The 22987-nt window shown below is 36.2% G+C and overlaps 1 protein-coding gene and 1 long non-coding RNA gene across 2 annotated transcripts; both read left to right on the top strand.

Moving 5' to 3' along the window:
• The first annotated feature begins 7413 nt into the window (after positions 1-7413).
• LOC131263626 (pendrin-like) lies at positions 7414-10548 on the top strand. Its single transcript, XM_058265860.1, has 7 exons — positions 7414-7870; positions 7941-8062; positions 8730-8894; positions 8957-9061; positions 9124-9259; positions 9346-9950; positions 10019-10548. The coding sequence occupies exons 1-7, from the start codon at positions 7414-7416 to the stop codon at positions 10466-10468; spliced, it is 2040 nt and encodes a 679-aa protein (XP_058121843.1). The 3' UTR covers positions 10469-10548.
• A 4882-nt stretch (positions 10549-15430) lies between these two features.
• Positions 15431-16180, top strand: LOC131272127 (uncharacterized). The gene is made up of 2 exons (XR_009180131.1): positions 15431-15542; positions 15952-16180. It is a non-coding gene; the product is annotated as an uncharacterized LOC131272127 (long non-coding RNA).
• Positions 16181-22987: the final 6807 nt, after the last annotated feature.

Raw genomic sequence — 22987 nt, 5'->3', positions numbered from 1 at the left:
CCAAGGTAGGTAATTGAAGCCCGGTATTTTTCGACCGCCTTAGCCTTCAATCTAATTAATCCGATCGAATCGAACCTTTGACGTGATATGTATGAAATTATTTTCATAAATTAAAATAACTACAAGACTCTTCAATTGCCGCTCTTCACTTGTGTTTCCAAAAGAGTTGTGTGCGTTCGTTGATGTTATATGTTTCATGTTTTGTTATTTTACTTGTCTAAGCCACTTTTTCATGCAGGTATCTGTTGGGCTGGTATTCAAATAACTGACCAGTTCTATTAGTTTCTTTATATTCAAATTAATTGAGACTTTCAGAACATAGTGTGTCGATTTACGAATTGTAACGCGTTTTGCGATTTAATTTAACGTGTTAATCCGATGGAATGTAAGTTTAAATTATTTGCTATTCATCATACCAGAAAACTATGTTCGTTGCTTGTTTAATTCATTCTATGTTGACTACCGCGATACACCCACGGCTAACGATTGAACAACGTTCTTTTTTTGTCTGGTGGTAGGCAGATCTTTCGGTATGTGTACAACAGCTCACGATTTCTATGTTTTCTGTTTTATTAAGATCCACTAATTCAACACAGTTAATGCTCTAGATTTCCATGTGCACTTCGTCATGTAAGGTTTGGAACTGGTTTGAATGTTGTTGTTTCGTTTGAGAATGTTTTCCATGCTTTCACTGATCTGTTCATTGGTACTAGGTATGTTTTTTTTTAAACTTTCAAGGTACTTGACAGCTTTCCATTTTTACGGTGGGTAGCTGTTGAATCTATGGATCGTCTTTGCATGGAGTAAGAATGACATCGCTCACAATCTTCGCTTTGATGATAAAATGTCGATTAGATAGACCCGCTAATCAGTAGTGGTTTTGTGATGCGAAGTGTGAAATTATGATGTATAGGGGAGAGCATAGATCGTGATGCTTTGATGGCGTTATCCAATTGTTTCTCAGCTCAGTCTCGATTCAACCGTCGATCTCGTTGAATGTACTACTACACGCGTCAAAGGAATTGGGCTCACCACCTCGACGGCGCGGGTTCGTATCCCAACCGATACCGGACCCTCCCCCGTACGAGAGGACTGACTATCCACGTACAACAGGGAAACAAGTTTCGTAAGCCCTTAACGGGCAGGCATGTCCAAGAGGTCGTTACGCCAAGAAGAAGAAGTTGTGTTTTTGACTCCTCCGGCAAGTTTCATATTAAAATATTCATCCGGATATACGATACGATTTATTTTGCGAACACGTATGTTTTTCGAAATGAAACAACATGTTCAGTCATGTCGAAATGAAACAAGTAATGATTTGAAAAGTCATTATTCCAATCCACCTTCCATCCAGCCATATGGTAATTTTTTTTTTTCTATTTGATTGCTTAATGGCACTATGTGACCTTCAAACTTGCATACGTTATTACTGTTTGATATAGACATCAGGCAATACAGTCAGCACATGACACGGTTTGGTTTTGATGATCAATATGTTAAAAAGGACTGATGAAAATGGCTTAAACAAACATGCATGCATGTAGGAAAACATGTTACCAACGAAGACTCCACATAAATATTTGTTTGCCATATCGCTATTTTGACATGTATATTTACTGTCTGTCCTTGGGTTATCGCAGCTGTTCATTACCATGTGTGAGAAATCAATCTACAAAATATGTTATACAGTACGATAAACTAAAATTGGTAAAATTTTCTTCCCAGTTTAGATGTACAACTGTATTACAATATTGTTCGACAGGTTTGGGCTGGGCAGGGGCCCAGCAATGAATTTAAATATGCCTATATGCTTCTCAAAACACCTCTTTGCCAGTAAAATTGCTTTAACTTAGCAGATGACAACATATTCTTCATGAATATAAAAAAATTGAATTTACTTTAGCAAAATGAACATTTAGTGAAACTTTCAATAATTATTCACCAGTTCAGCAATGTAACGAATTTCAAATAGATTGCTTGAAATTGAATTAGATGAATTAAAGACAATTTAAAAGAAATGCTGAAATTTTCTTGCTTTGGCAGGCTTCGGAAATGAGCACAACCGCACTATCGCTCTTTCGCACGGAAGAACTTTCGGAATATGGTTTGAACTAACCGGTTAAACCAAGATAAATACACACTATATATTTCCACTTTGGAGGACAGCTTGCGCCTCGGCCCCATATATATTGTTGCTGGTCATGCCACCAACAACTTACAATTATTCTATGCCAACTTGCTATCTATTCGCCTGGGGAGGGCTTCATTTGGCCCAAATTATGCCCCCTACTCGCCGCAACGTCGCCGTTTTTTCCATGTTTGCGCCTGAAAGTTATGCAATAGGTGGCACATAAATTCAGTTTGAATATTTGAACAGTACTTTCTAACTGTGTTCTGTACGTATTAATCGTATCTACCGGGCTCTTCAATTGTCGTTGCCTTCTGTAACAAAGTGGATTTGCGACCGAATCGCGAAGGTACACGGTTGCGGCGCCAGTCGTTTTCAAAGCGAGACTTTCTCTATACTGTTGACCTTTGGTCCTCGTTTCAAGCGCTTAGGTCCGAGCCGTTACTAGGTCGGACTCAGAGGAAGCGCTGTTAAATCTTGAACCTAGGACTTGGGTTTCTTCACAATACTTGCTTCAATGTCTCTGCTCCGTGCTGTGACTACGTCCGCAGAGGAGATTTAGTTGAAGCCTGAATCTGGACTTCTTCTTGGCGTAACGACCTTGTTGGTCATGCCTGCCCGTTAAGGGCTTACGAGACTTACCCTATTGTACGTGGATAGTCAGGACTCTCGGAAAGGGGGAGGGGGTGGGGGGGAGGGGCGGCGCTCATGGGTCGATTTTCTAACCGGCGCTACCACACGGCTGTCGCGGACCCCAAAATCTGGACTTAAGGAGTTTGGGCTTCTGGATATCGTATCTAATTCGTGACAAAAATATTATCATCGTCGCGCACATCACTTGTATCGATATAGATCGTAATGAATGAAGCGTTCCTGTCTAACTTCAACGATAGATTCAGTATGATGCATATTGCATCACGTGTTGAACGGGTGACGGTACCAACACAACTCGAAGTCATAGAAAGTTGTACATATAAGGTTAGTGCGGGAGTTTTGGCCCACTGGAAAGAAGATTAAAATCTCCGAAGCTGTCATTATTTCAATCCTTCATGCTGTAAGCAGATAGTTCGGCCACCTTGAAATATAAGCAACCACTGCTTAAAAAAAAGGAAGTAATATTTTTCTTAAGCTTTGAGTATTTTTCAGGAATTATCAAAACGTTACTTCAATTTTTTTAACTCGAAAAATAATTTTCATTTCGATATTAAAGTGGGCCGAAATAGATGCAAGGAAATCTGGACTGCTGATTGTCGGAAACTTTCTAGACGAAAATGCGATCATCGTGTAAACAAGGGGATATTAAACTATAAAATTAAAAATTTTATCTCACTTATTTAGCAATGATGAAAGTAAATAATAGTCTCTAAATTATTTTAAAGGTTATTAAAACCATAAAACACATAAAATAAGCACAGGAGCGGGTCCGGTTGGGATATATGTTTCACGTTTTATTATTTTACTTGTCTAAGCTACTTTCTCATGCCAATAGAACTTTGGGGTAGTATTCATTTGAGTGTTGAGTTCTATTATATATTTAGGATGAAGACTTTCAGAAAATAGTGTATCGATTCAAGAATTATAGAATGTTGTTCGCATTTAAAATTGACGTAAAAAACGTCGATACGAATATACGTATGAGTTATTTCCTATTCAACATACCAGCAAACAATGTTCTTTGCCTGTTAATACTCATTATACGTCAGTTACCTCCTTACATCCACGTCTAACGCTTGAACAACTTCCTTCTTTGTCTTGTGATGGACACATTTTTCTATAGACGTATAATAGCTCAGTGTTTCGTATGATCTAATTCAACACCGAAAACGCTATAGATTTACATATGCACTTCGTCAGCTAAGCTTTGAAACTGTTTTGCACGTGTTTTGAATGTTGTTAATTGTATCATTTTATCCACATCTGTCTCAAAAGGTTGATACACCAATGGATGACAGGGACAAACAAAATAAATAAACAGTAGGTACTGTAGGAATTGTGTTTTCCATGTCTCCACCGATCTGTTCATTAGTCTTAGGTAGGGTTTTTTATTATTCGAGTTTTCAAGGTACTTGACGACTTATCCATTTTCACGGTGAGTAGCAGTGGGTCGGTTGATATTTTGAAGGTTAATTAGGTTCACACTTTTTATTGAATACCTGTCATAACAAACAACACGTGAATGATATCTGTAAAAAAGCAACCAACCCTTTATTTGATGTCGAATCTCCAGCACGTCTTGGCACGTCAGAATGGCATTGTCAGTGAATCTTCGCTTTAATGATGAAATGTCGATCAGATAGACCTGCTAATCAATTCTCGCTAATCATTAGTGACTTTGTGATTCGAAGTGTGAAATTATGATATCTAGGGGAGAGACGCTTTACTATCGTCATCAGATCGTTTCTCAGATCAGTCTCGATTCAACTGTCGATCTCGTTGAATGTAGCTCAATATCGGATTAAAGAAGCATACCAAATAGTGAAGTGAAGGTGAATGTCGTGCTCATCGATGCTGGGATTATATTAGGGTGTGTGGAAATTAATAAAAATTAATGTAGTGAACTTGTTTTCGAAATAATGAATATTTATGTCCTACTGAATACTATTGTTGCGATTTCAAAATTCTCAAAACGAATGTTAGTTTTTTTTCCTTTTATATTTTGCGCTCAAATTTTGGTAAAATGCTGTTTGTTTCGATTATCATTGCAAATAGTGGCTTTTTGAACAGCGGCCAGAAGATCCTACTTAGTGAAAACTCAGTATGGCCTTTATTCAGAATGTGCTAAGATAAACGATAAATAGAAACTCAATGCAACGATCCACAACTGTGTATCAATACAAATATTACCATTACGTGTTTTATAATATTTCACCGTATTTAAACCTGCGGTGGGTTCAACGTTACGCGAACGCCGCTGCCCGCGGAGTGCTTAACACTCTCAATAAATCACAAGAAGTACCGTTTTCATGATTTAATGTTATGTTTCTCCTTAGATTCTTGATCACAGGAAAATATTTCTTAAAAAATATTTTAGTAGAATTTAATGACAAAAAAAAAGTGGTTGTAAGCCTTCTGCAGTAAAATAATGAAAGGATAGTGTCGCATAAGATCACTGTGATAATATCTTTAGAATTATTTAAAAAATCCATGGCACTTTTAAAGCGAACGAGCTACAAATTCGAACAACGGAACGAGTTTATTGTATAATTTATTGGATTGACTGAAAACAAGCATGTGTTTGCAGCAAAACAATGGACAGGTTTTGGAATCATTTGTATTTTTTATTCTTCTCTTTCTTCTCCTTTTGCTTCGGCGTACCGTATCGACCGTCTTCTGCCATACCTACCCAAGGGCTTGCCAGATTTTTCCTTTGCGTGGGTTGATAGTTTCACCTTCTCGTAGAAGTGAGGGTCTAGTCTCAGTTGGGTTTTGAACTCACTCGAACAATTATTTCAATATACGTAATCTCAACGTTGTCTGTTTACACGTTATATTAATCTGTACCCCTAAAAAATCAACAGCAGTCCGGCTTTGCGGTCTTTAGGTTACATGTAAGTGATAACAATGATTTTTTGTATATCGTATCTTTTTGATGCACTTCCCTACGAAGTATGTGAAAAATAACGATCAAAATAATCGTCACCAAGTGACCCACGGAACAATAGAGTGGCAAAAACTAGTTCATAGTTATTTTATCAGATACAGTACTGTTAAGTTAAATTAAATTTTTATAGTTAATTTTTAAATTAGCGTCATACAACTTTGCGTACGTGGATAGTCAGATCTATTGTTCAGAGAAGGGTCTGGTCTATGTTGCGATTCGAACATGCCGTCGAGGTGGTGATTTTCTAACCGGCGCTACCCTTATCTCCTTACGTACTGGAGAATTACCTTACTGTCGATAATGTGTTGGTGGAACTATACTAATAAACTTAATTTGCTTAAGCAAATACAGAAATTTGATACATAAAATAGGCTGCCAAAAATCTTATGATACAATAGTTAAAGTCTATGCAATGGTTAAGCACACAAAAAAGAAAATAAGGCAAATCTTTGCTAGAAAGACAAGAAAAATCAGAAATTTCTAAGCTTAAATTGAATTGTTGTCCTGTCAAATTTAGTTCCAGTATAGTTTTTTCCCATATTAAGGGGAAGCAATAAAACAGATTTGGAAATGTTTTGTTGTCATTTCTAGATAATATTCAAAAAACCCATTTTACCAATTTCAATAATGTATTTTAATTTCTAAATTTCTTAGAGTCTTAGTTTGTACCGTTAGGTATGAGTCATAAGAAACCCAATGGCAGTACTCAAGGTAATGAATGGAAACACTCTTTCATCTGTAAATTGTTTTTACCCCCATGAAATCGGAATAAATTTTCTCGCTCAAGGTCCGCATGAATGAAAACTGTCACTAATTTCAATCAAACTAAAGGAATGAGAACTTATAATTTATCGAGATCAAGAAAATTTCCATCCATGTTGTCTCCCTTTTCGATTATTTGTTCTCTTTTTACAAATGTGTTTTGTAATGTGTGACCTTGTACCTCACATATGTTAATACTATTCGATATAGACATCATTAAATACCATCAGCACATGACACGGTTTGGTTTTGATGATCAGTGTTAAAAAGAACACCTTCACTCAACCATTCTATAAAGCTTTTACATAAGGTAAACATGAAAATGGCTTAAACAAACTTTATGCATGTACACGTTACCAACGAAGACTCCACATATATATTTATTTGTCATACCGTCATTTTGACATGTATATTTACTGCCTGTCCTTTGGTTACTGCAGCTGTTCAGTGCCATGTTTGGGCAATCAATACACACGAGATATTAGTCAAAAAGGTGTTAAATTGTAACTTGATGATCATTTCCATTCAGTTATCAATGTATGAGTATGCAATCAAAAGCAGCAAATACCTCTATATTATGTGGCGCTTTAGAAATGTTGCAGTAACATACACAATATGGTTGTACCAACCATTGATTTTTATGATAAAAACTGTCTACTGCTCCAGTACGATAAACTGAAACAGGTTGAGTTTTCTTTCAAAGTTAAATGGAGAACTGTAAAATATTGCTTGGCAAGGCATACCATACCTAGATGAACATCTAGTAAAACATTTAAAAATATTTGAAATGTACAGAATTGAAATTAGATTTTTAGAAATTTGTATAGGTTTTGTTTTCTAGTATTTTAACCACAGTTTGTTTTGTAGTAAAAGACAGTTTAATAGAAATATTGAAATTATCTTCCTTTGGTAGGCTTTGAAAATGAGAAATTCCCACGGATCAAACGGGGTGTTCAACCCTGGTTATAGCCGAGACTCTGGTGAAAATACCGATCCCGGCGTACGCAAACCAAGGCCAAAACTGTCACAGGTGATTGTAACGAGACCGCACTACCAACAGGAAGACCTCAACAATGCGTTCAACTATTTCAAACCTAAATCGAACTTCTATCAAGATGCTCTCGAAAGCATGCGAGAAGTGGATACAAAGTCCTGTATTACTAGTCTGTTTCCCATTTTTCAATGGCTCCCGGAGTACCAATTTCCCACCGACCTTTTGGGTGACATCATTAGTGGCATTACGGTAGGTGTTATGCATATACCGCAGGGCATGGGATATGCACTACTGGCCAACATGCCACCGATAACGGGAATCTACACGGCGTTCTTTCCAGTGTTTATTTACTTCCTGTTTGGCACATCACGGCACAATTCTATGGGTAAGAAAGCATCGGTAATGTACGATCGCTAAGAACATGGCGTACATGTCAACTTTTATTCTATCCGTAGGCACACTAGCGGTCGTCTCAATCATGACTGGTAAAGTGGTGTACAACCATTCCGGAGCCGGATCGAACTATACCAATCTGGAAGTTGGCACTGCACTTTGCTTTATGGTCGGCATAATACAGGTAAAAACTCTCCAGCTCCATCTCTCTCTCCATCAATCGTATATCATGATATGGATTACATTTGCAAAGAAATTTTTGTTCAAAGAGAGATAATAGAGAGAATAGAGTTCTTCCAACTGCTTTTTACCTGCTTTTTATCGGAAAAGGACAGCTGATTTTTTATTTATGATAAACGAAATTCTATTTCAACACACAAAAATGCAAACATCTGATTTCTACACTTGTATCTTTCTTAAAATGCATTTGCTCGAATTCTCTTATTCTTTCTCAACATGTTTGTTTTGCATTCACAATTACTAAATTCAAGGAATACAACATTTGATACCATTATATTATTAACAATATTCAACACATCTCGAAGCTGAGCTATTTTAATTACTGACCGTACGTCAGTAAAACCATGCTATCTACCTAAATATAATTGTAATATATGATTGATTTCAAGTATAATCAAAGAAATTAATCGAAGTCACAAAGAACGAACTTTTACATGATAAAAGAGTGCAAACGAAAATAAGTACATATCAACATTAATGGTTGAAAGTAATACTTTGAAATATTTTATCTTATGTTTATGTTACTTTACGGATTAGAAAATTGATTCTCTATTCAAAATTAGTTTAGTAGTAGTTGAAAATAATTGATTCATCGTATCTCATACTTGCAGCTTGTCATGTGCCTGTTGCGAATGGGCGCCGCATCGTTCCTGCTTTCAGAGGCGCTCGTTTCAGGGTTCACTACTGGTGCGGCCGTTTATGTTTTTACTTCGCAGATGAAGGACATTCTTGGCGTTACCTTACCGCCATTGGGCAGCAGATTTGAAATTGTTAATGTTAGTACGCGCTATATTCTGTTTTTTCGCTCACAGCTATTAATGCCTTTTTTATATTTTAGACATATTATGAACTTGGAAAAAGAATTCCCGACACAAACTTGGTTTGCCTCGGAATTGCAGCAGTGGCAATTATCATATTGTTGATAAATAATGAAATCATCAAGGTTTGAAGGGTTAAGAAAGACGTATTCGCGGCAAAATAATTCAACATTTTTTTTACTTTCAGCCACGGCTAGCGAAACTGTGCATTATACCAATACCGATTCAACTGATACTCGTTGTCAGTGGTACCTTTTTATCAATACAGTACAATTTAAAGGATAGCCTAAAAGTTGTTGGAACCATACCACAGGGGTTGCCCGGTAAATAGTGTTGTACCTAGTGAACTGAATCACATTCGTAAGAAAGAGGTTTTATATGAATAGCTATATATTTTTTCTCTTTTTAGCTCCGCAAATGCCCAACGTTGACATATTTTCTGAAATATTTGTAGAAAGCATCACCGTGGCCGTGGTTGGGTACACCATCTCGGTTTCTCTTGGCATAATTTTTGCCAAGAAAGAAAACTACGAAATCGGCTTTAACCAAGAGCTCTTGGCACTCGGGGCTGGAAACCTTTTCGGATCATTCTTTTCATGTTTCCCGTTTGCCGCTTCTCTGTCACGTGCCGCGATTCAGTATCTAGCTGGTGGAAAAACACAAATTACGGGACTGGTGTCGTGCAGTCTGCTGGCGGTTGTCCTACTGTTCGTTGCATCATTTTTCGAACCACTACCCCGATGCATCCTTGCTAGTATTATCGCCGTTTCGGTGCAAGGGTTACTGATGCAAGTAAAGGATTTGCCACAGTTCTGGCGGCAGGGATTTTTCGACGGCGTCACCTGGGTGCTGACTTTTGTATCCGTCGTGTTCATCTCAATCGATGTTGGATTGATCGTTGGATTCTCGCTTAGTGTTTCGACCATCTTCTTCCGTGCGCTTAAGCCCTATATGTGCAAAATGGGAAATGTTCCAAACTCGGACGTCTATTTGGATATCACCCGCTATGAAGGGGTAAGCAAGAAGGAAATTTCGGTAGTTTTCAATTTCCTGTATTAACTGTGGCAATTCCTTCGTTTTAGCTTATCGAGTTCCGTGGCATCAAAATAATTCACTACAGCGGTGGACTACACTTTGCCTCACGCGCCACCTTTAAAAATACTATCTGCCAGTTCCTGGACATCAACCTAACGGAAGAAATCAAGCGCCATAAGGCAGCTGAGTTTGTTGAGGCAGAGGATGCGGTAAAGTTTTTAGTACTGGACTTCACGGCCCTCAGCTACATTGATCCATCTGCGATCTCGACGTTCAAATCGTTCGTAAAGGAGTTGGAATCGATTAACATACAGACACTTCTGGCCGGATGTTCACCGCTGGTATTTGAGAAAATGAAGAAGTGTAATTTCATTGGCGGTGAAGAAAACTACGTTCGCACTTATCCGACCATTCACGACGCGGTCCACTATGCACAGAAGCAACTGCGACTGCGCACAGGAGGCGCAGTTGAGACGATTCAAGAAGTACGATTGTAATGAATATGTTTATACCGAAAACTCGCTAGGGGAATTATATTTTTGGCTGCTCCAGTGAATAAATGCAATCTAACCTATGATTTGTGTCTTGTTCATTACAATTGCCACTAAGACCGAAAATAGACGGGACGCGTCCGCGTCCCGAATGTAATCGAACATCAGTCAAAATGGCGTCTAATTGTCATTTTACGAATTATCATTTACCCGCGTGGGACGCATCGTCTAGGTAACCACCTGCCATTTTGAACGCGCGTCGCCAGCTTAACCATCACCCATTCAACCAAAGTTACCTACGTAGACGTTCAACCGGACTTCCCGGGTAGTCCATACATTTTGTATGGGAGACTCCGTTTTCCTATAATTCAGACTAAATAACTTTTTATCTAGACGTCGGATCGATTTGAAATTTTCAGTGAAGTTCAATTTTAAAAATTCATTAAGTATGTTAATTTGAGGTTCCAAAAAATGTCACCCTTCACATCTATGACTCAAATCTGTGTAGCTCCAACATTTTAGATAGGAGTTTGAATTTTCTGTATTTCACTTCTGTATATGTAGTATACATATCTTTGATCATTGAAACTGAATTGCTTGAAATTTTTAGAAATTTATTAATTAATTAATTTTTTTCCAAAAATGTTTTAGAAATTTTAAATGTTCAAAAAGGATTGTTTCATTCGGAAACACGAATTCAATAATTTAAACAGTTATGCCTTACGTTTAGGTCTTAAAATCTTAATCTAATATTAAATACAAGTATGCTACACATCATTTGGTTCAGAAAATGTCCATCACAAATACGTTTATTAGTCGCTTCTATTCGACTATGTGTGTAATTTAAAGTACAACAAAAGCTAAGTAAAAGTGAGAGTTATGGAAAAACTCAATCCTTAGAATAGATAAAACCGAACGGACACATAAAAGAATTACCCGGAACACCATTTCCGACGAAAATAGAATTAAATAACGGACAAAACTTTGTTCCCAGTTGCAGCATGAAGATAGTATGAAGCGACTGAGGGTTTATTAATTTTTACAATATTTTATGCAACTTTCCAAAAAATTTCAAGTAGTTGAGTATCTAAGCGCAAAGATATACGATCCGACATATCAATAAAAAGATATTTAGTAATAAGTACAAGAAAACGAAATCTCCCATACAAAATGTATAGACTACCCGAGAATTCCGGTTGAACGTTTGAGGGGTATCAACCGAAAAACGCGAATAAAAATTATGTAAATTCCTTGGAAATTTTTTTTCTCTAGCAAAACGTTAGAAAATGAGTTTTTCTAGGCATTCTAAAATTTACTTTAATCCAATCAAAAGTTATAAAACAAAATTCTAACAACTACCCGGGTAGGCGGATGAACGGGTAACGGTTAAAGAAACTTTATTTTAGGTTTTTAAGAAGAAAAACTCATTCTTTCTTAGCGAGGCAGAATGCTAAAATATTGCTTGGATGTCCAAAAAATACGAAACCAATTGCCATCGTTATATAGCAGTAGTATTGATAGAATCTTTATTTTTATAATTCTCAGCTTCAAAGTCCGGTGATGAGATGAGACAATAAACCCTACATTTTTACAGTGCACGTGTAGCATGCTTTTTACAATCTTTATTTTCGTAATTCTCAGTTTCAAAGTCCCGCGATGAGATGAGGCAATAAACCCTACATTTTTACAGTGCACGTGAAGCATGCTTTTTACAATATGATTCTAAGTGTAAACGGAAATCGAACACGGGTTTACCAAGAGCGAAGCCGTAGTCTTGCCGAGGAACCATAGTACAAAATAGAAGTAACGAAAAAATATCGCTACTTGAATGGTAAACGTTGATTTTGAAGAAACATTTTATTTCGTACTATAAAAGATCATCCCAACCTGGATTCGAACACCTAACCTCTGCACTATGGAGCGAAAAGAGGAAATTGCCAGGATAAAATTCGGAACCAACTGTTTTGCAATTTTTTCATTGTAATATCCTGTAATACTATTATATTACACGAAATTGTGATGTTTCTGGACAATCCCGCCGACAATCCTGCAAAAACCACATAATTTTGGAATTTTCTATGGGTGAATTATTTTTTCAATCATTGTTTTTATATTAACTTAAAGATTTTTTTAAATTTGATATAAAACAAACTAAATTTACTACAAACTTTCATTCAAAATATTGCCATCTGGAAAATAATTGATATTTAAACCATCTAACGCGGACATAACGTCTTCTAACGAAGAGCTACTATCTGAATATTCTGAACTTGTACCATCATCCTCTTGGTTTTGAATTGGCAAGGGACTGCGTCTGGGTAAGGGATTTGGGTAAAAGAGTAAATGAGGCCCCGGCCGCCATGTTTTCGATCGTGGCTACACCTCTTGTGGAGGTTTAAACTGAATGTATGCAATTGGTGATACATTAATTCGTTAAATTCAACCTACGAGTATTTGAACCGTAGTGTGTACCGTTAATTTCGGCTACGCAATCAACCTAAGGGTGCGGTATGAGGGGGGCCCACGGGCCCCCCTTATTTCTCAAAACTATAACAAACTCTCTTTTTCGGTAGACCTAGCGCAGTCCGCTCGCTTCGCTCGCTGCGGGCGCGCCGCCGTTTCCAATTCATTTCTTCGGGTAAACTCATTGTTTCATGCTGTCCACCATGTGTGGTATAGTTTACTTACTAGTAACTTAACATGTAAAAGTATATTAACCCGCATTCAATCTCCACTGGGTGATTAGTTTAAACCGTTATGTTCTTTTAAGCGAACCGTTAGCGTTCAAAAATTCGAAACGAATGCATGTGTCCCGCTTTGCATAGCTTCAGGCGCTTAATGTGAACCAGCAGGAAGAGGAGAATCTAGCCCGGGGCCTCATTTACTCTTTTACCATCCAAGCAGCAAGGTAGCAGAATACACAAGGTATAACAGTTTCACAGTGGGATACAGCCCTGCACGACAAAATCAAACTGTTTTGTTCTGTGTCGTGTTTGTCTGACATGTTCGATGCAGGTTGACAGAGCACCTCCATATGATTGCATGGATTTGATCGTTTTTTTTTTGTCGTGTTTGTCGTGTTTGTCTTGTTCGATAGCTCACAGAGCGCTGTCTTAGGCTCATGTCAGAACAGTCCAACAAACCAGACAAACACGACACTGTCGGAGAGGTGCTCTGCGAATTGTCGTGAAGAACTGTCACTCATCCAAGCAGCAAGGTAGCAGAATACACGAGGTATAACAGTTTCACAGTGGGATACAGCCCTGCACGACAAAATCAAACTGTTTTGTTCTGTGTCGTGTTTGTCTGACATGTTCGATGCAGGTTGACAGAGCACCTCCATATGATTGCATGGATTTGATCGTTTTTTTTTGTCGTGTTTGTCGTGTTTGTCTTGTTCGATAGCTCACAGAGCGCTGCCTAAGATAAGCTTAAAACAATTAACATTTCAAGCTCCATTGCAGAACTTAATCTTCCAAGCAAGTTCTAAGTAGAATACAATGTAGAATGCAATATGGCATGCAACACAATTGCAAGGCAAGATAAAATGCAAAGATGCAACGTAATCACAATCAAAAGCCAAACGGGCATGTACGCATATTGTAACCTGATATTGTTTACCGATAACAAATTCAACCACGGAAACCCAAAATAACTTTGCGCAATAAACCAAATGTTAAAGAAGCAATGCATGCGTAGTTGGGAATGCGTGTTCCCACGCTTTCAAGTGCATACGCCCTTAGGTAGCGTACGACTCGTCTCAATATGACACCGCGAGATAATTCTCACGATTTCGGGTGCACATGCAATCACGCCAATAAACAACATCTTTAGTTCAAGGGCAAAAGAACGTTTAGAAACGCATTCAAATACAATGTATGGATTCCCACACTTTCAGGTAAAATAATGAACCCCAAATTAGGCGAACGAACATGTTCGATCATGATAGGCACGTGTAGGATCATATTAACCAAACTAACCAATCATAATTAAGTAAACAGGAAGTTAGCCAGACAGTAAATCGATATCAAATCTATAAACGACCAATCAAAATTCAGACAAACAAAAGTGTTAAATTCAATATTATTTTCCTTATCAAAATTCTTAGAAATTCAGACATGAACCGTGGGAACCCATTAGAAATAATCCAAAAAGAAATGTTAAACTTAAGGAAGAAATTGTACTATAAATAAAGGGCCAAAGACTGATCGAACAAGTCTCAGTTCAATAGAAGTCTCAGTTGAACAGAAACCTCAGTTCGCGAAGCTCAGTTCCATCCCCGCTCGAAGATGGAGTTACAGACAGTAAAGAAGTTATAGTGAAAAATAGACCAAGGCACAGTTCGATCAGTTTAGGCAACTATAAGAAAGAAACCACACTTGTGTTTTATTTCGGGACAAAGTCTCGGAAAGGAGGAAAGATGGGTTTCTTACAGGTGCATGGTGATCAGTGTGTAATATACTTTAAGTAATAAATCATAATAGAATTTATTTTTAAATTATAGAAAATAGAAAACGATCAAAACTATTTGAAATTATTTATAGCTAGATATTAATTATGGCAAAGGATCAGGTGTATAGATTAAAGGTGTAAGATTAATAGTTTCGTTAAGATAAGGATAGAAGTTAAATTGAACTAGGCAGTCTAGATAAGATAGAACGATAATATATTAGAAAGAGACAGATAGCTGTTTCCCCGTAAATAATAAATTATCCATAAATTTCGATTCAAATAATATATTAATTAAATAGGAGACACTCTCAACAGATAGGTAATTTAAATTAGGTTAGTTTAAGATATGATTTAGGTAGGATAGTACTATTAGTAAACATTAAAAGTAAAAGATAGGATCAAATTGCGCAGCATACTCAAGCGGTCACCTTGCGCGCAATTACGCGGTGCTACCAGGCTTTTGTTCAAATTTATATAAAAACGCGCTACGAACGATGTAAAAATTCATTCGCAATAAAGTTATCGGTGAAGCTCGAACAAGCTTCGAAGTTTAAAAATAAAGTGTTTCTCCTATCCGAGATAAATCATATTACATGGCGACCGTGACGTGGAGCCTGAATCTAAAAAAGTAATAATTATTAAAGTGCAGTTAAGTGAAAATTCTAAGTCCTACGAAAAAGTGGACTTTGCGGATTATTTGGGAGAAAACAAAAAAAAAATTATTAAAATCAGTTAGTGCGAATTCAAAGTCCCATATAAAATTGGACTTAGGCCGAAAAAATAAAAGTATTTTAAAATTCTAAGTCCAATGAAAAAGTGGACTTAGTGGATTGTTTGTGAAAAATCAAAAACCAACTTTGATTAAGTGCAGTGGTGGAAATTTCAAAGTCCCATAAAAAATCGGACTTGGACGCAAAAACAAAAAATTGTGAACAAATTCTAAGTCCCATAAAAACGGGGACTTAGTCGAATTTGGAAAATTTGGTGGAAAAAAAAAAGGACTCAGACGGCAGTGTTAAAATAAAAAAGTGTTTTAGTTGAAGTGAGTGAGCGTAATAGGAGTGAGTGCCATAACGATCATAGAAACAAAAAAAAAAAAAGGACAGCTACAGTCCAGCAAAAGTGAGAGATTTAATCGTGAGTTGGATTATTACTTCGGACACCAACAAATACCGCCTTACCGCGGGACAGCAGTCACCGCCGTAGCGGAACAGTGAAACAAAAAATAATAAAAAAAAAAAAAAAGGACAACATCGTAGCGGCGAACGAGTACATACAACTACCTAGTACCACGTAGCGGCTTCTACCCAGCACCAGCAGGTACCACCCAGCACCAGCGGTATAGGGACAACATTATTTACCACTACCGAGGCAAGAATACGTAAACCCTTAAAGGGCCAAGGTTAGTAGGAAATTTTTTATTATTGTAAATGGGATATTATATTTAAAAAAAAGGGTTCAAAAAAAAATGTGCTACTATTGATATCAGTCAAAAAAAATTTTTTTTTCCGCGTCCTGCTCATTAGTTTTATTTTCCTCCTACACTTTATGTTTTGTCATTTGCCAGCATCAATTGGTGCATGGATGAATTGGAAGAAAAAGTTCGTAGGCTCAAAACATTGGAAATTCGTCTAAGCGATCCAAACAAAAGTCACAGAACGTGTAAACTTACAAGTGATAGGCTACTAGCTACACAAATAGTAGCTGGAATTCAAGCCGATATTATCCAATTGGAAAAAGTTATTAGCGAAGAAGAAGTCAATTCCATAATTCTGCGTTCCCGATATATTTACTCTAACATAATATCTCACATAAACCAACACCTAGGCATAGCTCGAAAACATATAACTTTCAAAACACTTTCCAAACTGGTTATAATTTTCAATAGAATGGCTCAGTTAGATATTAAAGTAGCCACAGCACTCGTACAAGTGTACGATGGTTCCGCTGATAATCTTGATTCTTTTGTAGATTCCGTAACTTTATTAAAAGATTTATCAGGAAGTGTTCAGGAACAAACAATAATTAAATTCGTGAAAACAAGGTTACTGCTTAAAGCAGCCACATTCTCTTCAGTCTCGGCAGCTTGTGAAAAAGTAATAGAAAATGAATCAAGTAATACCTCACAAATCATGCCTGTAAGACATTCCGGTTACGGCAATTATTATAATCAATTCCAACAGCCACCTCACTTTTCAAATAAAAATAGATACCCAAACAGATACCAAAAGTACCAAAACTTTAACCAATCATATTCAAATCGTAACAGATACAACAATAATTATGACCACGGATTTCAAAATAAAAACAGTTACAGAAATCAAAATAACTTTAATAATAGGCAAAACCACAACAACAATAATTACAATAATAGCAGGAGAAATAATTATTCAAACAACCAAAACTTTGCCCCAAGGGACAATAATGATAATAGGCAATTCAATGAATCATCAAATAAGAGAACATATCCAATAGAAACTACACGCGAAGAGGACTCTTTTTTAGAACAAAGAGAACAACCTCATACCGAATGCCAATCCTCACAATAAATCTTACAACAAATAATTCAATATTAGTAAAAATAGATTTATCAAACAACACATACTGCAACCTCCTTATTGATACAGGTGCAGATATTTCACTCCTCAAAATCAACAAAATAAGTAACGTAAAAAGTATTAATGAAAATATGAAAATCAAATTGACAGGCATCAGTAGTAATTCAATCAATACTTTGGGAACAGCCTATGGCAAAATAACTTTTGGAAATACATCATTGTGTCAAGAATTCAATATAATTCCAAGTTCAATAGACCTAAACGTAGACGGCATTTTAGGTAGAGATTTCCTTACGAAATATAAGTGTTTAATAGATTACGAGCATTGGCTCCTTACCTTTACGTGGAAAGGTATAACGATAGAGCACCCAATTGAAGAAGATAAAAAGTATACTTTTACTATCCCTGCTAGAAGTGAATTTATACAAAGTATTTTTTCACCCAAAATCAAGGAAGACTCATTAATACATTGTCAAGAAATACTACCTGGAGTATTTTGTGGAAATTCAATTATTTCAAAGGAATGCCCATATGTAAAGTTCATAAACACAACAGAAAAAGACGTGCGTATAAACAACAAAAATTTCAACCCAACAATAGAACCACTCAAAAACTATACCATTTTTTGTGCTAAACAGAATAAATTGAGTAGTAGTTCCAGATTAAATACCATTCTAGAAAAATTAAATATAAATGACACTCCACAATTTGTTCAAAATGATTTAAAGAAGCTTATATCAGACTTTTCAGAACTATTTTGTCTAGAAAATGATCAAATAACAACAAACAATTTCTATGAACAATCAATTCAACTCAAAGATAATAATCCGTTATTTATACCAAATTATAAGCAGATATATTCTCAAACCAATGAAATAAATGCCCAAGTTAATAAGATGTTCGAAAACCAAATCATAGAACACTCAACGTCCCCATATAATTCACCAATTCTTCTAGTACCAAAAAAATCCCAAGATAGTTCCAAAAGATGGAGATTAGTTGTCGATTTCCGACAACTAAACAAAAAAATTCTTCCTGACAAGTTTCCCCTACCCAGAATAGACACAATATTGGACCAATTGGGGCGAGCCAAATATTTTAGCACCCTCGATCTCATGTCAGGGTTCCATCAAATACCTTTAGAACAAAACTCAAAAAAATACACTGCATTTTCAACTCCCACAGGGCATTATCAATTTACCAGATTACCATTTGGGCTTAATGTAAGTCCCAACAGCTTTCAACGGATGATGGCGATAGCCATGTCAGGCCTGAATCCAGAAATAGCCTTTGTATACATAGACGACATCATTGTCACCGGTTGTACAGAAAATCATCACATTGAAAATTTAAGTAAAGTTTTCAAAAGATTGAAAAATTACAATTTGAAGTTAAATCCGGAGAAATGTAAACTCTTTAAAAGCGAGGTAACATATTTGGGACACAAAATAACGGAAGCCGGAATATATCCAGACGATTCTAAGTACCAAGCAATTAAAAACTATCCAATACCAACTAACGCAGATGAAGTGCGCAGATTTGTTGCCTTTTGCAATTATTATCGAAAATTCATAAATAACTTTGCTAAAATCGCAAAACCATTAAATGATTTACTTAAAAAGGGCACTACTTTCAATTGGACGCAACAATGTCGTCAATCTTTTGATTTATTAAGAGAAAAACTATTGTCGCCCACTGTCTTAAAGTTTCCAGATTTTGAAAAAGATTTCACAATCACGACTGATGCATCAGACTCAGCATGTGGGGCCATTCTTTCTCAAACCTTCAATAACAAAGATCTCCCTATAGCTTACGCCAGTAAAAGTTTTACGAAAGGAGAAAAAAATAAATCAATTATTGAGAAAGAATTAACTGCCATCCATTGGGCAATTAATCACTTTAAACCCTATGTGTACGGCAGAAAATTCAAAATACGAACCGATCACCGCCCACTGACCTATTTATTTGGCATGAAAAACCCTTCATCAAAACTCACTCGAATACGATTAGACCTTGAGGAATATGATTTTGAGTTGGAATATATAAAAGGTAAAAGTAACGTAGGTGCTGATGCACTTTCCAGAATTAAAATAGATTCTGAATATCTAAAACAACAAATACCGACGGTAAAGGACGAAGATGTAATAAGGATGAAAAATAAAACAATACTCAGAGTAAATACTAGAGCAATGAGTAAAGCTCACGACAAGAAAGAAGAAGAAATAGAAGAACAGGAAATTATAAATATACCAACAATATGGGAAACAGATAGGCCATCCCAAGTAAATAAATTATTGAAATTAAAAACTGACATTAAACAAGAAAGCATAGAAATTGGAATTTACAATCATAACGGAATCAAAAAGCTAGGAGGCACGAAATTTAATCTCAATGATGAAAAAGGCCAAAATGGAAGTCTGATTCTCGAATCAGCTCTTCTAGAGTTATGCCAAATCCTGAAGAGATTTAATCGTGACAAAGTAGCCATATCAGTTCATGATCAAATATTTTCGTTATATAGTATCTGTACCATAAAGGAAATCGCAAACAATGCCATTTCCGGTATCGAGATAATAATATTCAAGCCACCTAGGATACTTACCCGAAAATCAGATATAAATAATACAATGAATAATTATCATACGACCCCAACAGGAGGTCACATTGGACAATATAGATTATATTTAAAAATTCGAGAAAAATTTAAATGGCAAAATATGAAGGAAGACATAAAAAAGTTTGTTAATAATTGCGAAGCTTGCAAGAAGCATAAAATTACAAAACACACAAAAGAAAAAGAAACTATTACATCCACACCCGCCAAACCATTCCAAGTTATATCCATTGATACAGTTACGGACTAATAATAATAACAGGTATGCTGTTACAATACAGTGCGACCTGAGTAAATTTGTTGTCATAATACCAATACCCAACAAAGAAGCTAATACAATAGCTAGGGCATTGATTGAAAAATTTATATTGGTATACGGAAGTTTTATGGAATTGAGATCTGACCAAGGACTTGAGTACAATAACGAAATACTAACAAAAATATCGGAGATCCTCAAAATTAAACAAACTTTTGCCACAGCCAGGCCAATAGCCCTGAGACTATTGGATCACTTGAACGAAGCCATAGAAGCTTGAACGAATATTTGAGAACCTTCTCTAATGAGCACCATGATGATTGGGATGACTGGACACAGTTCTATCAATTTGTGTACAACACAACATGTCATACTAATACACAATTCACTCCATTCGAATTAATCTTTGGAAGGTCACCAAATATACCACAAGATGTTTACAATGGCAAAACAGACCCAGTGTATAACATAGAGCAATACTACTATGAGATGAAGTATAAACTACAGAAATCTAATGAGCTCGCACGTGAAAATTTAATAAAAGAAAAAATAAAAAGACAAAGCACTCAGAACCAAAATATAAATCCCATCAAGATAGGGCTAGGCGATCAAGTGTATTTAAAGAACGAAAATAGGAAAAAACTAGATCCTTGCTATATAGGACCATATACAGTTATACAAATAAATGACCCAAACTGTACAATTAAAAATAAAACTACCGCTAAAGAGGTTATAGTGCATAAAAATAGATTAATTAAGAAATGAAAAGTATACGTAATTACACTCATAATCTTCGTTCCATTCCATACACTTTTCATTTTTTTTAAGGGGAAGGATGTAATATACTTTAAGTAATAAATCATAATAGAATTTATTTTTAAATTATAGAAAATAGAAAACGATCAAAACTATTTGAAATTATTTATAGCTAGATATTAATTATGGCAAAGGATCAGGTGTATAGATTAAAGGTGTAAGATTAATAGTTTCGTTAAGATAAGGATAGAAGTTAAATTGAACTAGGCAGTCTAGATAAGATAGAACGATAATATATTAGAAAGAGACAGATAGCTGTTTCCCCGTAAATAATAAATTATCCATAAATTTCGATTCAAATAATATATTAATTAAATAGGAGACACTCTCAACAGATAGGTAATTTAAATAAGGTTAGTTTAAGATATGATTTAGGTAGGATAGTACTATTAGTAAACATTAAAAGTAAAAGATAGGATCAAATTGCGCAGCATACTCAAGCGGTCACCTTGCGCGCAATTACGCGGTGCTACCAGGCTTTTGTTCAAATTTATATAAAAACGCGCTACGAACGATGTAAAAATTCATTCGCAATAAAGTTATCGGTGAAGCTCGAACAAGCTTCGAAGTTTAAAAATAAAGTGTTTCTCCTATCCGAGATAAATCATATTACAAGTGAATTCCACCACGAGTAAAGGGCATTCTACAGTCAGCAGTGAGGCTGCTAATTCGAAGTGTTAGAAGGAGATAGATAATATGCCAAGGCAACCGTGATGCCGGAAGTTCACGTGTAGACATATTATCGTAAGAAAGTGATGTGAAGAAGAATATGAAATATATCAAGGCAACCGTGATGCCGAAAGTTCACGTGTAGATATATTATCATAAGAAATAGGAGAGGAAGAAAATATATAATATATCAGGGCAACCGTGATGCCGGAAGTTCACGCGTAGATATATTATTATATTACACAGAGATATTGTTGAAATGTATGGATCGGATGATTGTAATGCTCTCATAAAAATGTCTTTAATATTGAATTCTCGTTACATTTTACGGGCGTGTTCTCTTCTATCCCTTCTGTAATTTTGTTTCTACCTTCTACTGCTTCCTTTCCTAAGGATCCCAATGGAGCTGGGGCATTTACAATGATTTAACCTACATGCGCAAGAACTTTATGGACAGTAGAAGGCAGGGTGTTTTGTACCAGTTGTAATGATGTATGTAAAACATGTACAGTCGACTCTCGATAATTCGAAGTTGGGGGGACCCAGAAAAAAGTTCGATTTATCGAGAGTTCGAATTATCAAGAGTAGCAGGAAATAAGCAGCTACGGTTGCTGAGTTATGAAATAAGTATGCGAGTATTGATTTACGCTATGCCTTTACCCACCGTTTTCGCTAACTGTTTTTTCTTCACTTTTCTTTGTGCACCTTCCTACAAAGCAGTTGTGCCCCACATATGTCCGTCCGCCCGTCTACATGTAGTTTAATTCGGACGAAAATCTTCGTCCCCATTCAACAGAGTGTTACAGGGCACCCGCAATGTGACGCGTTCTATTACGTTTCAACTTGCTCAGAACTTCGAATTATTGCGAGTTGAGTGGATACAGCTTCGAATTATCGCGTGAAGAGAGCAACCTAGCTTCGAATTTTACTTCGCTTTATCGAGTGTACCAAATCGTATTGTTTTTATTCGAAATAGTGAGAGTTTTCCAAGGGACTACTGATATACTTCGAATTATCGAGAGTTTCGAATTATCGAACGTTTGAATTATCGAGAGTCGACTGTATGTATCTTTGCAATATAGACTAATAGTTTTTGGATTTAAAGGCTGTGAACAGTTGATGGCTATTAAAATATTTCGAAAAGTTTCTATAAGTTCCTT

The sequence above is a fragment of the Anopheles coustani genome, chromosome 3, assembly GCF_943734705.1.
Source record: "Anopheles coustani chromosome 3, idAnoCousDA_361_x.2, whole genome shotgun sequence".
NCBI classification, from domain to species: Eukaryota; Metazoa; Arthropoda; class Insecta; order Diptera; family Culicidae; genus Anopheles; species Anopheles coustani.
Note: the sequence above shows the minus strand (reverse complement) of the source record. Positions and strands in the feature narration are given on the sequence as shown.

What these genes read in the sequence shown, in the direction of transcription:
- LOC131263626 (XM_058265860.1), top strand. Translation starts at nt 7,414, where the DNA reads ATGAGAAATTCCCACGGATCAAACGGGGTGTTCAACCCTGGTTATAGC. An exon ending in ATCACGGCACAATTCTATGG is followed by an intron (nt 7,871 to 7,940) that starts GTAAGAAAGCAT and finishes TTCTATCCGTAG; the next exon opens with GCACACTAGCGGTCGTCTCA. An exon ending in TTATGGTCGGCATAATACAG is followed by an intron (nt 8,063 to 8,729) that starts GTAAAAACTCTC and finishes TCATACTTGCAG; the next exon opens with CTTGTCATGTGCCTGTTGCG.